The sequence below is a fragment of the Panthera onca genome, chromosome X (genome assembly GCF_046562875.1).
Source record: "Panthera onca isolate mPanOnc1 chromosome X, mPanOnc1 haplotype 2, whole genome shotgun sequence".
Lineage (NCBI taxonomy): Eukaryota > Metazoa > Chordata > Mammalia > Carnivora > Felidae > Panthera > Panthera onca.
In genome coordinates, this window is record NC_138357.1 from 122,631,717 (window position 1) to 122,645,865 (window position 14,149).

General features: G+C 53.3%; 1 protein-coding gene across 2 annotated transcripts in view; it reads right to left on the minus strand.

Moving 5' to 3' along the window:
* Positions 1 to 14,149, minus strand: part of WWC3 (WWC family member 3) — a 118,388-nt gene that overhangs the window by 23,700 nt on the left and 80,539 nt on the right. For both annotated transcript variants that reach the window (XM_081793144.1, XM_081793145.1), the window contains exons 9-11: positions 6,387 to 6,629; positions 3,545 to 3,634; positions 2,172 to 2,737 (exon numbers count right to left, since the gene is read on the minus strand). In XM_081793144.1, coding sequence (XP_081649270.1) covers positions 2,172 to 2,737; positions 3,545 to 3,634; positions 6,387 to 6,629 — 899 coding nt within the window. The remainder of the gene's footprint in view (positions 1 to 2,171; positions 2,738 to 3,544; positions 3,635 to 6,386; positions 6,630 to 14,149) is intronic.

Below are 14,149 nucleotides of genomic sequence, written 5' to 3' on the forward strand. Positions count from 1 at the left end.
GAAGGTACAGAGGTCCTTGCCAACTGTACAAAGCTACGATGACTTTGGGCTCAAGCGTTCCCACACGCATCAAGAGAGGCCAGAAGTCACCCTGTGTCCATGCCTGAAGCTCGTTACCCAACCCAGCCTTCTGGGAGCTGGGACCACCAGGACCAATTCATTCACTGAGCTAAGTATTTCTAAAGACCGGAGTCAACTGACAGTGTCATGTAAGAATCTACCACGAGGTGGCGGTATCTGAACGTGGCGCAAGCAAATACCTCCCCGGCTAAGGAGTCTGAACCATTATAATGTCAGCCAGAGTGGGAAGAAAAATAAAGAAATCAGGATCAGAAAGTCAGTCAGCTCTTCTCCATCTCATCCCGTCTTTCCCTCGGGCCTCGTGTGGATTTTCTGCCTAACAAGACTACTTTTGCATCTCAACCTTTATAAAGACGGGCTGGTATGGGAGGCAAGGCACTGAGAGCGGTGAGCTTAACGACAGATGTGCAATCCGGTCCTTGTTTTGTGTTTTCTTTTTTGAATCAAAGGAGTAAACACGGAGCACTGAACCTGTGACTATAAAGAGCAAAGTGAATGAAGGTCACCTGCATATGTGAATTACCGTAACAATATACCCGGGGGTATGAAAGGTGTGTCTGCAAACACAGAGAAGGCACCAAAGTAACAGATGCCGGAAAGCCACCGGGCTGCCTGAGGACCTCACAGCTCCCTGGTTACGCACGTAGGTGCTAACCGGGAAGATTACTCTATCACGTACATAATGACCAGTGTGGTCGTATCGATAAAACTCAGGGTAACAGAATGGTGGAGAATGCAAGAGCCCATCAAGACCGCCTCGTTCAAGGGCAGGGAAGCCAAGATTCAGCCAAGTCCAGGGATGCACTCAAGGTCACACAGCGAACCAGTCAACAGGGCAGGGAACAGAATCTGGGCCTCTAAGCTGCGAGTCTGAAGCCGTTCCCACCAAAACCACCTGGTTCTGTGTTCGCGTTCTATTTCTGCCCCCTGCTGCTGAACTACTCAACGGTACACACCCAGGGTTTCTCAGCGTCGGCACTACCGACATCTTGGCGGATCATTCTCGGAGGTGGGGGGGGTGGGGGCGGTGGACTGTGCTGTGCACTGGAGGATGCTGAACCACATCCCTGGCTTCTGGCCACCAGATACCAGCAGCACCTCCCTACCACCACCTCGGCTGTGACAACCAAAAACATGTCTCCAGCCACTGACAGGTACCTTCCAGGGTTCAAAAACTCCCCTGGTTGAGATCCAGTAAGCTACACAAACACCTAGCGTTTGCTTAAATGGAATGTCTAAAACCTTTCTGCCATGTAAAGAAAAGTCCGGGAACTTCAGGAATGAGACCTGGTTCTCGATCCTCTGTGAAACCCAAAGAAGTTAATCTTGCGGGAGGGTTGGCTCAAAGAGGCGCACGGGGTCAAGAAGAGGAAGGCTGGAGCCCAGGCCCTGCTTCGGGCACAAGCCATCAGCTGGAATATTCTGTAGAACGGCAGTCCAGTTCCCCACACGGGCTACGAGCGGACGGGCCCTGGCGCCAAGCAGAAGCCGAATGAACTCGGACTAGACGGACCCAGTTTGTGCGCCTCGATTTGAAGACTACCAGAAAAATCGATTCGGTGGAAATGACTGATGCTGACTGGCCCGTCTTTTGAAATGACACCAATTCTTTTCAATCCCACGTTTGATAAATTACATCTTTGAAAACCGTAAGGCCAAAGAAGAAGAGACGAAGTCAGAGGGACAAAGGAAGAGGGATCTGTGCTGGGCTACAACCCCACTGCTGCTCCTAGGCCGCACATGCCCCGGAGAACTCACGGAGGCCCCGGTACCTCTGTAGCAGCCTCTGAGTGTGGAAGGCTGTGGTTCTTCCCGTCCTTTCCAACAGGCAAGCGCATTCTGAGAACGAGCCAGATGCCCGGGAAAGGCGCCTTTGCCATTTGAACGATGTCTCCGGGACACAGGCACGAGGCCCGGCTAGGAGAGCACACGGACGGCAGGTGCGCGCCTCCTGGCCCTACCAACGGTCTGGAATTGAGAGCTCGCTATGGAATCGGAGAGCCGGGGGGCTGGCTTCAGTGCCACCGCACGCGATCCCTTCCCCGATTCGGAAACCCTTCTCCCCCCCCACAGGGCTCATCAATACTTACTTGCGCCCGCGGGAGCGGCAGCCGCTTGGGGTCCTCGCTCGCGAGGTCCTTCCCCGTCCCCGGGGAAGCCGTGCGGCTGGAGGGACGCCGTGCCCTGCGAGTCTTCGTCCCCCAAAGCCGAGGCCTGAGCCCGCAGTCTGTCGAGCGCGCCCAGGCCGGGCACCTCGAGACTGTCCCCCAGCTGGGCCAGGGGCGAGTCGCGCGAGGCCGGGAGGAAGGGCGTGTCCAAGGGCGAGCTCGGGGGCGACAGAGAGGACAGGGAGGAGCGGGAGGACAGCGACGCCAAGGACTGCGGCGTGTCTAGGGAGCGCCTCTGCCTGTGGAAGCCCGAGGGGCCCGGGGGCTCGAAGAAGGGGGCGTCTCGTCCCAGGGAGTCGAAGGGGATGAGGTCGAAGCGCAGAAGCTGGCCGCACTCGGCGTCCGGCCTCTCGTACTGCGGGAGGCCGTAGATGTCCGTGAAGCTGACGGAGCTCAGGGAACCGCGGCTGGAGGCGAGCGAGCCCCGGCTGGAGGCCAGGGACCCGCGGCTGCTCCCCGAAGACACGGTCAGGGTGCTGGCAGACAGGCTGAAAGGACAGACACCCCGTGCTGTGAGACAAGCAGCCTGCACACCCCGGCTGGAGCCCCACCGTTCTCCGCTGCGAAGCTGAGCGTCCGGTCTGTTCTAGAGGGAACGAAACCCTGCCCAAGGCTCCCGTGAACCAGAGCGGGTCTTTAGCCACTTGCGAGCATTTAGAAGGCGACTTCGTTAATATTCCCTTTGTTTCTTTCGAGTATCAGCAGAGAGCAGCAGTTAGCATCAGAGACTCACGCCCGAGTCCCCGGTCCAGCTCAGACGCAGAGTAGCTGGGTCCGCTGGGTCAAGCTGTCTGCCCTCTCGGAACCCCCTACTTTTTCACTGGGAGCTGGGAAATAATTCCTGCTCCCTCGTGACATTTTTAGGAGTAACTGAGGAAATACTACATAGATAGCCCTTACATTATGTTTCACGATACGGTAAGTACTCGAAAGCAGAAGCTATTACTAAGCATCCAAATCTTACTTTACAAATAGTCATATCATTAAAAAAAAAACAACAGAAAAATATCCATGGGCATATGGAGATGAATATACACGCTTCGGAAGCGGTGGATTAAATTACAAAACCGACGGACGAATTTGACTTCAGACTCGTCATTCTGCAGCCAAGTCCGGTTCTCCTCATATTCCCTGAATCACACATTAGCAGCCTCTCTGAAAAATACAACGAAGCTGCTTTTCTACCCTGTGTTTACAACCACTTCCGGCTCCAAGTTCCGGTACGAGAAAAACAAGCCAGAGGGAATGAAGACGTTCACGGACGCGTTGTTCTAACGTGACGGTAAGTTACCCACCTTTTTAACTGGGACTGGAGATAGGACGCTAGGCGGGTAGCCTCTTCTAGCTGCATAAGCAGACAGTTTCTTTTTTCCTGAAGGAGAATCCTGTAGGTAAGAAAACGGTCCGTTGGTGGATTTTTCAGAGACAGAGTGAGTGTATTTTCCCAACAAGAAATGCAACTGTGAATTCCCCCCGCCCCCAAAGATTTCGGTTTGAAAGACTAAATTCTAAAAAACCACATTCAGGTCACAAACACCAGGATAACACAGACTGGTTTTGTCTTGCTTGAAAACGTACCCCCAGCACCCTGAGCAGTGCCTGATACACTGTAGGAGCTCAGCAGGTGCGTGGCCGGGTGGACAGACGGACGGGTGGACGGATGGGTGAGTGGGGGGGGGGGCATATGGATGGGGGGAAGGGGTGGGGGGTGAGTGGGGGATGGGGGTGGGCAGGCACAGAACAGACAGAAAGGATGAGGGGCTAGACTAGAAAATGGACTCCAATGCAGAACACGCAGTAATCTACTGGAATTTCTTAGAACAAACCCGGGTCCCTCATTTAAGGCCTCTCCAGGCAAAAATGCATACAATTCTAAAATCTACAGAATTAAAAGATTAGACACAAACAAAACAAAACAGCAACAGTCACAGGGTTGGAGACAATTTTTCTCCTCTTTCCGCTTTTTCTACTTTATTATTTCTGAGATGAACTTTTTCCACTACACTAAGCCCACTGCCTAGAATAGAGCCTGACACGTACAGGCACTCAACAGTCACCGAATGAATGTATGAATATGTTTGCCTCAGAACAAAACAGTCCTTGTTTACAAATCAAACGATGGCATTGTAGCATGGGACCAAGTAGGCACCCTTAAAACAGCTGCTCTGTCCTTCGACAGGGGAAAGGATTTATGCCGTCCCAATCCCCAGTGACACTCACGACCCCAGCGCCAAGTTCCTACCTGACAATGAGGACACGGAGGCCGAGACGGGCAAAGACTGGCCAAGCAGCGGGCACATCTCAGCCCTAAGACGCCAACGTCGGTCACTCTGGCCCAGCTCCACACCGGCTCTCTCTCACACCCCTCAGCCTATTCGCAGGGAGAGCCTCCTACCTCGGGGGCCCACACTTCCGGTTCCAGCACGCATCAAGTGGAGGGAGGCACGCGGAGAAACAGGCCTGCCTCCACCAGGCCCACGTTTCACTGCTGCAGGCGCCCTCGAGGGGCACACGGCTGCAGAGAATGCTCCCGAAGTGTTCGGTGCAAAAGCGCTGCCGGCACAAGGGTGTGCCGTCCTCGCCCAGGGCCGTGTAGTGGCACCCGTGGACGGCTCTCTCTTGGGCTGGTCCCACAAGAGCCTCCCTCAGCCGGATGAGCTTGGCTGAGCCAGTCCCGGACCTAGGCATCGAGGGGAACGGCGGCTCCATGGGGCTCCGTGGATTTGTACCCTGGGACCACAGCACTCACGTGTGCCACGGTTTCCACACGGCGAGGGCAAATATAGTCAGGGGTGCATGGATGTGGAGTCTGGAGAAGCAGGTGGCATTTGTGGGACCGGATCCACCCCCCTAAGAGAGAACCAACCCAATGAGCGCTCAGGCCCCCCAGCCAGAACACACACAACAGAATACCAAGGGTAGAGCGGAAGGTAATGTTGAAGCAGAAGAGTCTGGAAGCACAAGGGCACGGATGAACACTTCAGTTCCACAGTCCCTTCTCAGACTCAAAATCAACTCCGTGTTTACTCTGAGTGAAGTGACAGGCCACGCTAGCATCTTAAGCTAACCAGAACACATCCCGCCTATTGCTAGGAGCTGGGCTCTCCGAACACCAGCACTGCCTGCCAACACCGACATCGGCCACTAATGTCACCACAGACCTCAGCAAAAAACGATCACTATCCGAGCATCGATAACCCCCAACACAGAGAACAGGCTAACGGGATGAACTGACAGTTCTAAGGGCCTCCGTACAGATGAAATCATTCAGCTGACTGCTGAATCCACGTCGGCAATGCTCACGCAGATGCCGCGTACGGTCCTCTTAACACGCTGAAGTTGAAGGTCCACTAGGTCATCAGACAGGGTGGGCTCACCAAAGCTCAGCTGATGCCCTCAGATACCCATCCGACAGCCCCGAAACGTGGAGGTCAGACCCAGCGTTTGGCGCGGCCCGTGGTCACACGCGCCAGATGGAAACCAGAAGACCCCGCACACCCCAAAGCGCCGAGCACCGAGGACACGGGACGCTGTGCTGGCTTCACCAGCCAAGAGCCCAGGACAGACCGAGGAGAGGCACGTTTGGGCACGGACACACGCCAGGCTGCCGGCTTCCTGCCGCAGCAGAGAGAGTGGGCTTTCCTGGGGGCGAATCAAGGTCGCAGATGAAAGGAAGAGGTGGCTGGCCCCAACGCCCACAACGGAGGAACGCGGGCTTCCTCTCCGTGCCGGCGCCCGCCTCCCGCCCTCCCGCCGGCAAGCCCGCACCCGTCCAGGCTGCCGTCCTGCGGACCGGAGGAAAGCACCCCCATACCGGGAAGGGGTGCGGTCTAAGCGCGCGGCTTCCCTCCCTCCATCCCCTTCTCCATCCCCTCCTGCTTCTGTCCAGGAGCCAGGAAGCTCGGGAGCCCTGGGCAGAGCCGGGACCTCCTACAGAAGGGAAGGCGCACGCTTCCCGCGCCTTCTCCCTTCGCTCTACTTGGCGAGGAGACACGCTAGGCAGTAGATGCCTCGAGCGCCAACGGCAACCGGCACCGATCTCGAGTCACGTGCCAGCTCTCCGAGTCAGCTCTTCCGGCTGGTTCTGCACTAGCAGCCGGGTCCCCCCTGCCCCCGACCCCAGGGGGGCCGGCGCACCTTTCCGTGGCGCCCTGCACGGACGTGGCCCGCGCGCGCTGGATCTCCTCCTCCAGGCGCCTCCGCTCCTCCTCCAGCCGGGCCACGTCTTCCGCCGGCCTCCGCTGCTGAACGATGAGCTGCAGCTCCTGAAGCAGGGCCTCTTTCTCCTTGATTAGCTGCAGCCGGTCCCTGTCGGCCTCGGCCAAACCCGGCCAGGACTCGTTGTCAAGCTGGGCCAGCTGCTGCTGGATGGTCGACACCCTGCAAGAGACGGGCCCAGAAAAATCCATGAAGTCAAAACGTCACCTTCCCACGTTCTCGGCACCATCACGCAGATCCTAGAAACTCACCCTGCTCAGTACATACTGAAGTTAGCGCACCAAGTGAACCTTCAGTGACAGAAATAAAGCGTTTGGAAACGAGGAGTGATAAGAATGACGCGTAGGTCTTTTGCACAACGTCCCCGGGTCTAGACTGGGGACGGCAGTGAGCAAATCGTGCTTGTTGTAGAGAAATGACGGAAAGGCTGGCGTCCTCCACGTACCCGTGCACTGTGCTGTCTCAGGTGCACGGTTTCCCACATGGCACTGTCGCAGAGCAGGATGGAACCGGCTCCTTTCTCCCCATCCCCAGTCATCAGTAGCTAAACACTGCGCCGGGTACGTGAGACATGCTTCTGGCTTCCCGCCTCGTCTGTCGTGCCTGACCGCCAACGCCACGTAGACAAAGTGACAGGACAGCCACGCACCCCTCACACTGCTTCTGGACAGAAAACCCCCGAAGGCCAGTGATCTACCTCTCCTGGTTCTGTTTGCTCTCTCCAGCACCAGAGACCTTGACCGTAGGTGACATTCAAAATGCTCTGCAGAGAGCAGACACTCGGCAAGGGCTAAGCGCACGGAACTGGGAGCAAACATGACCGCAAATATCCGAGAGCGGGAGGGTCGGCCCTGGCAGGCGTGGGTGTTGGCGTGAGGTAATCAGGGGGTAGAGACCGGTCAGCCTCGCTAAATGCATCGGCATGACCACCCTCCGGGTGTAAGAACGCGGGCTCTGTTGTCACCTTCCACGGGCCCAAACTTCCATGCGTTCGCTTGGCAGACCGCATCACCGTGTGTCCCGAGTCGCTGCTGAATGCAGACTAAACGGCAGAGATGCGGCCTGTATCTTCAGAGCAATTGTTTCATGGCCAGAGTAGACTGCTGTAGGCCCTTCAAGTTTAGGTGTGGCTAAATATGAGGCCTATCTGTTTTCAGGCAGAAGCGAGGGACGCCAGACTTGCCCTGAACCCGGCGCCGCGAAGGACAGACAGACATTGGCACACGTGCCCCAAAACCCAAATCCAGAGACGTCCCTGAGGTCGCAGAGAGCGGTGAAGAAGGGGCAGCGGCAGGGGCACGTGGCCCTGTAGCCTCTAAGGCAGTGATTCTCAAAGTGGGGTCCCGGACCGGCAGCCTCAGCATTACCAGGAGTTTTGTGACAAACGGCAACCTCGGGCGCCACCCCAGACCCGTAAAAGGAGACACTCTGGGGACGGGGTCGGGGCGATCTGGACTTTAACAAGTCCCACTGGTACTTCTGATGCTCACCGGAGTTCGAAAAGCCTCTGACCCCAGGCAGCCCGGCCTTGTCCAGAGGATCCTAACTGGCCTTGGAGCTCTCAGGGGCTCACATCAGGCTCCGATGTGGCGATCCTCACTAAAATGGGAATGGCAGGAGTGCCCCTGAGGCCACCCTGTCCCATGCCCAGGGCACACACACTCATCAAAGCTGGCATCCCGCCCGCTAGGTCCAGCCCTCGGAATCCTTCTCGACACCAAGCTCCCTGCAGACGCTGCCCACCCATCGACTGGTGTCGGTCCACGTGTCAAAGCCTGTCAGCCGGCCCTGCACTAAGTCAGGCTCCTCTGAGCTGGATGTGAGCGTGCGGGCTAGCCAGCCCGGCCAGAGGACTGGGTAAGACGCCTTCTTCGAGTACCAAGCCAATCCGAAAGCCAACGGTTTAAAAAAGGAGTGTACAAATTACAGTTTCAACGTGTGCATTTTACTCAAGTCCAATTCCCCAAGAAGGTAAAGAAAATAGTTGAATGTCAGTAGCTTTATTAGGCAAGTTCTTTTCCAACTTAAAACTAATTTCCTGAAAATGTGTTGGAAAATGGTGCCAAATCATGTCACTGAAAAATACTAATGACAGAGGCAGCTGAACAGGGTTAGGAATCCAACTGGGCCTTAAGCATCCATCTATGTCTAATTAGTGTAATTAAAATTTATGGCAGTCATATAACTGAAGCCCAAGGAAAATACACTGCAAGTAGGCCCATAAATAAGTTAGTGCCAAATCAGACATTATACCCAATGAAATTTCTGGAACGTTCTACCGTAGATCCAGACAAGTCCAAAGTAAGGAATAAATATGAAGGGGCCGAACAACAATGAGCAAATTCATCGCGTCCTCGTAAGTTCTCATGTAATTTACCTGACCAATCCACAGGAAAGCCTCTCTGAACCCTGCTAAAGTTAGCGGTATTACTTTGTAACGTGTACTAATTCTCCTACATCCACTACAAGCGGACACAGTTTAAAAAGCACTGCCTCTGAGTCTCTGAGGTGTACATGAGAGGCGATCGTGATTCTGTCCAAGCCGGCCAGGCACAGGTTAGCTGCCATTCTACGTGGATTCAAGTTGCCGAGGGCCGCAGGGCGGTGGAAGAGCCAGTCCTAGCTAATCCTACTCTTTCCAGGCAGATCTCAAGTAATATCCACTATCAGAAAAAAGAATGAGGGGAAGAAAAGAATTACAGGCGGGAAGAGAAGCAAAGCGCCAGCTTCGAAAGGGCTGTCCGCCGAAGGCATAAAAGAAACAGCACGGCGGCCGAGGTGAAGCACGTTTCTGTGACTCGGCACAGCTCGCAAGAAAAATAAGCAAAGCCACACGGCAAGGGACAACGTCTGTGGAAGAAACCAAAAACCGACGAAGTGGACTTCACGCCACCCGTCGGGAAAAGCTGCCTGGGCTGTGCCGAACACTAGGCAAGCATTTCTACGCTTGAGGATAGCGCTCTTTAAAATACATCTCACAATGATGCAAGCGATCGCCTGGTCATCTGAGAGCTAGCTATGAATCTAGAAGACTATTGACACGTATCGCAAAGCGCCATTTCTTGCCCTGTCTCCCTACTCCAGATGCAGGCACACGGGACCTGCTCTGGGCCGGGTCGAGAGCGTGGCACACGTGTCTTGTGTGTGTGTCCGCACTAAAGCCCAAAGCTCTAGAAGGATTCCTTCACTCATTTCTGGTGCATTCACCGAGGGACAGACAAGACGGCTTTGCCTTTGACACAGTACGCCTCGTCTACTGTGCCGTCCCGTGCTGCCAGCCTCGAAAGCAGCCATCTGCCAGGAGGACCCGTAGTGTGGTAGGTTTACTGGAGGAGACTGACTTCGCGCCTAAGACGCAGCATCACTTCCGGTGCCCCTTCTTCCACATCCACGCCACACAACTGATCTGAAGGCTGGAACCCCACTCCTACGAGTACCATCATCCCAGTTCTGAGCACTCTGAGGAAAACAATCTCCAGAAAGGCTTTCTCTCCTGAAATACCATTTCGGTGAAATTAAACACATGAAGCAAACCAAGGCCCTGAGGACGGTTTGCAAAAAAGAAACGTTCCCCAGGTCATTTTGAAGGGAGTCCGAGAGCCGCTTAAAATTGGGGACGGTTTATTTCCTGTAAGTCAACTGTATTCTGTACTGATTCTAATTTTTGATAGGTAATACATTTTATGGCTTACATATAATCTCTCACAAATGCCTTTAAAAGCTTCGGTGGCCCAGTTGGTTAAGCATCCGACTTCGGCTCAGGTCATGATCTCGTGGTTTGTGAGTTCGAGCCCTGCGTTGGGCTCTGTGCTGACAGCTCGGAGCTTGGAGCCTGCTTCGGATTCTGTGTCTCCTCTTTCTGCCCCTCCCATGCTCATGCTCTGTCTCTATCTCTCAATAATAATCGTTAAACAAATTAAAAAAAAAAAAAAAGCTTTAAAACGTATGTCCCTGTGCTCATGATGGAGAAGAAATGAAGGCAAAGCCTCAACCAAACACTGAGCCTTCATATTTATTATGTAACTTCCAAATTCCATTCCCTGAACAGGTCTAAGGTAGACACAAGTAATATATGAATCTTTTGTCCCCCTCGCTGTTTTTGCCTGACCACCTGTTCTGTTACAGCCCAGGCGCCATTAAACCATGAATAGAAAGGTGCGTTTATGCTGCAGAAACTACTTAGGCCCCCACAGTTCACAGAAGCCCTAAATAGTGTCTGCATTTTTCTGAAAAAAATAATGCACTTCTAATACAGCACAGTTCTGAGGTATATTTTACATACCCAGAACAATCCTTGGTTTTTTCAATTTATATACAAATTTTGCAGTCTACTATATAATTTTGCATGTTCCTAAAATATGGTTGCTTTCCGGAAGAGAAATGGAACCCCAGGCAAGCCAAGGTCCCATTTGACGCTTGAGACATGACAGACCCCCCAGTGCCACACTCCGGGACGTTGTGTTGGCTTAGAGCCTTGTGCCTTCAGATTTCAATCGCAGCTACAGATTTGACACTGCTTATGTTTTCTCTCCTTAGTTTTCTTTTTGTAAATATCCATGTACGCGAAAAGCAAAAGTTCAAGAAAATCTCAGTTGAGATCTAGGTCAGATGGACGATAAAATCGCTTCAGCTGACTGAGCTAAGCATCAATAAACCGCTGTCCATTTGGCTCAGCTCTCTATTCTGTGTTGGAAATTCGAGCTGAATCTCCAATATGTGGTGTAGGAAGGGTCCACTAACACCCCCAAACCCTTCCCTGCCCTCGTGTCTTTTCCCCTTTGAGGGTACAGATCTTCAGAGCGCAACTCCTTCAAATGAGAAGCAGAGCATGTGTAGGCTTCTTTCTCTTGGCCTGAATGGGGAAGAAGGAGCCAGCCGTGGCAAGGATGCTTTCCCACGTCGCTCCTGGCTGTGATTCACTCACGCCCGAGCCCCGATACACAGTCACTGCAGAAACGAAGGAAAACTCCAAGCGTCTGATCAAATTCGACTGGAATCCTAACACGACTTTGGTTTCTGACGACAGATGAACAGCAGGACCCATCCTGGCAACAAACGCTAAGACACAAAAAACTGGATGGGTCCGATGTTTTGTTCCTATCTGGACTGCGAGTGTTTCTATGGAAACAGCTGCAGTTTGTGCACAGTTCTGGAACGAGTGCTCTTAGGTTAAAAATAAGGAACTATCTGCGTCACTGGGACTGCTTCGAGACTCGTTCCTCCAAATCGGCTTTGAAAAATTCTAAAATTTTCAACCAATAATGTGGAAGTATTCCTATCATAAGGGCTGCCTTGAGAATCCTAAGTGATGTTCCTGAAGGGAAACCCAGAAGCAGATGTTTGGGTACATTTTCCACGACCCAGAGTTGAAAACACAACACTAGTCACCATGATGGTGATTTGGTCGACAGAATTCTCTAGAAATCACACTACCACTTGGAATTAAGAGTTCCACTTCCACTAACTTCCTTTTAATCTGAATACATCCTGGAGCGCCTGGGTGGCTCAGTCGGTTGAGCGTCCAATTTCAGCTCAGGTCATGATCTCACGGTTTGTGAGTTCGAGCCCCGCATCAGGATCTGTGCTGACAGCTCAGAGCCTGGAGCCTGCTTCGGATTCTGTGTCTCCCTCTCTCTCTCTGCCCCTCCCCTGCTCACGCTCTGTCTCTCTCAAAAATAAATAAACATTAAAAATTTTTTTTAAATAAATAAATAAAATAACCACTCTCAGGGCACCTGGGTAGTTCAGTCAGTTAAGCGGTTAAGTGGCTGACTGATTTCAGTTCAGGTCGTGATCTCACAGTTCTGTTCCTGGGATCGAGCCCTCAGGGCACCCTGTGAGATTCCTCTTGTTGCTGTAACAGAAGACCACAGATTCGGTGGCTCAAAATAGCACACGTTGTTATCTTCCAGTTCCAGAAGTCACAAGTCAAAACTGGGTGGGCAAGGCTGTGATCTTTCTGGAGGCTCTAGGGAAGAACCCATCCCACTGCCATTTCTAGGGGCCGCCCACAGGCCTCAGCTCGTGGCCCACGCCACTCTGATCTCTGCTTCCCTCCACGTCTCCTTCCCTGACCGTCCCTCTTCCAGGGACCCTAGTGATGACACTGAGCCCACTTGGATCATCCAGGACCATCCCCCCATCTCCAGGTCCTTAACTTAATCCCATCCACAGTTTCTTCTGCCATGGAAGGCAACACAGTCACAGGTTCTGTCCACAGGACACGGACATCTTGGGGAGGGGGGTGGTTCTGCTAACTCCAGGCACTAAGTCAGGAGTCTGCCTGGCAGGCTGGAGCCCCGGTATGTCTGGGGAACACCGAGGGGTCGGCTCGGCTGGAGCAGGGCGGGGAGGGCGCAGGGAACGGGCTAATGCCCCGAGTTAGCGAAAACCTGCTCCTGTGGGCCCTCGCGATCCAAACACAGTAGGGATTCAGCAGCAAAACAAGCAGCCCGAGAGTAAGGCTTCTCAGCCAAGACACCACCGACAGTCTGGGCCACCTGAGTCTGTGCCATGGGGCCATGCGGCATCTCTGGGCTCCGCCCGCTGGTTGCTGGCAGTGCCCGGTCTCTAGTCACGGGGACCAAAAACGCTCCCTGGGGAGCAAACATTGCCTCCTTCAATGCTTGAGACCCATGCGAGGCAGAGGAATGACAGCATCTAACACGTTTTGAAAGGATCACTTGTCTGGAAAAAAATTCCGACAGAGCAACTGAAATGACCAAAGGCTACACAAGAGTATGCTGAACCGCACCAGGAAACGCACCGTCCACACCAGGGAGAAGCGCATGGCAGCTGGGAGGACGTCTCCATCCATCACTCTAGGAAAACCGACAAGGAATGAAGACGTTTCATGATGCTAAGCGCATGTGAGAATCAGGGCTCTCAATCGCCATTCGCAGCAGTGCAAAACTTTCAGCGTACGTGCCTTTAGACCCACGCATCTCATTGCTGAGTCTCGGTCCACAGGAACCGTCATTCCTGCAAGGCTGGGGCCCACAAAAAGACATGCAGTTTGTGGAAAGGGAAAACTGCAGCCATCGAAGACGTCTAGCCGCAGAGTGATGGCTATGCCTTCTAAGCTATGCATCACGTACCATATTTAACTATGCTGGGCTTAATTGATTTCAATGTTTAGATAAAAGCCTGGAAGGTTTCACGTCAAACCATTAATGGTAGGAAGTGGGATTAGAGAAGGGAAAAACAGCTGGTCTCTATTTATTGATTGCGCCTCTGACAAAAACGATGTATTCATGTATTGTTTTTGTAATAAAAACAAAGAGAAAAATACAAGTGTGCGTGCACGTATGTAAGCATGCCTGTGGTATATGCGGACATCACGTACAAGCATACACGGGCATGTGTTTCTGGCTCTGGCGCATGTACACATATGTTCACGCACACACACACACGCAGCCCCAGCAGGTACTGCCCGGTGGGTTGGGGGGAGGTCCTCACCCCCAGGCAGAGCCGCTGATAAACTCACAGATTTCTGTTAGCTGGGGAGGAGTTTATCTCCCAAATAGGTTAAAGACCATATGCAATCGCATCACATACACCACACAATTGTTTGGAAATGCCCCGAACAGGGCAGGTGCCGGGTAGAAAGAAGTACGATCTCCCATTCTCCCAGCGGCTTCTCTACCCACTGGAGCTCCCGGGGTCACCCACGCAGACCACAG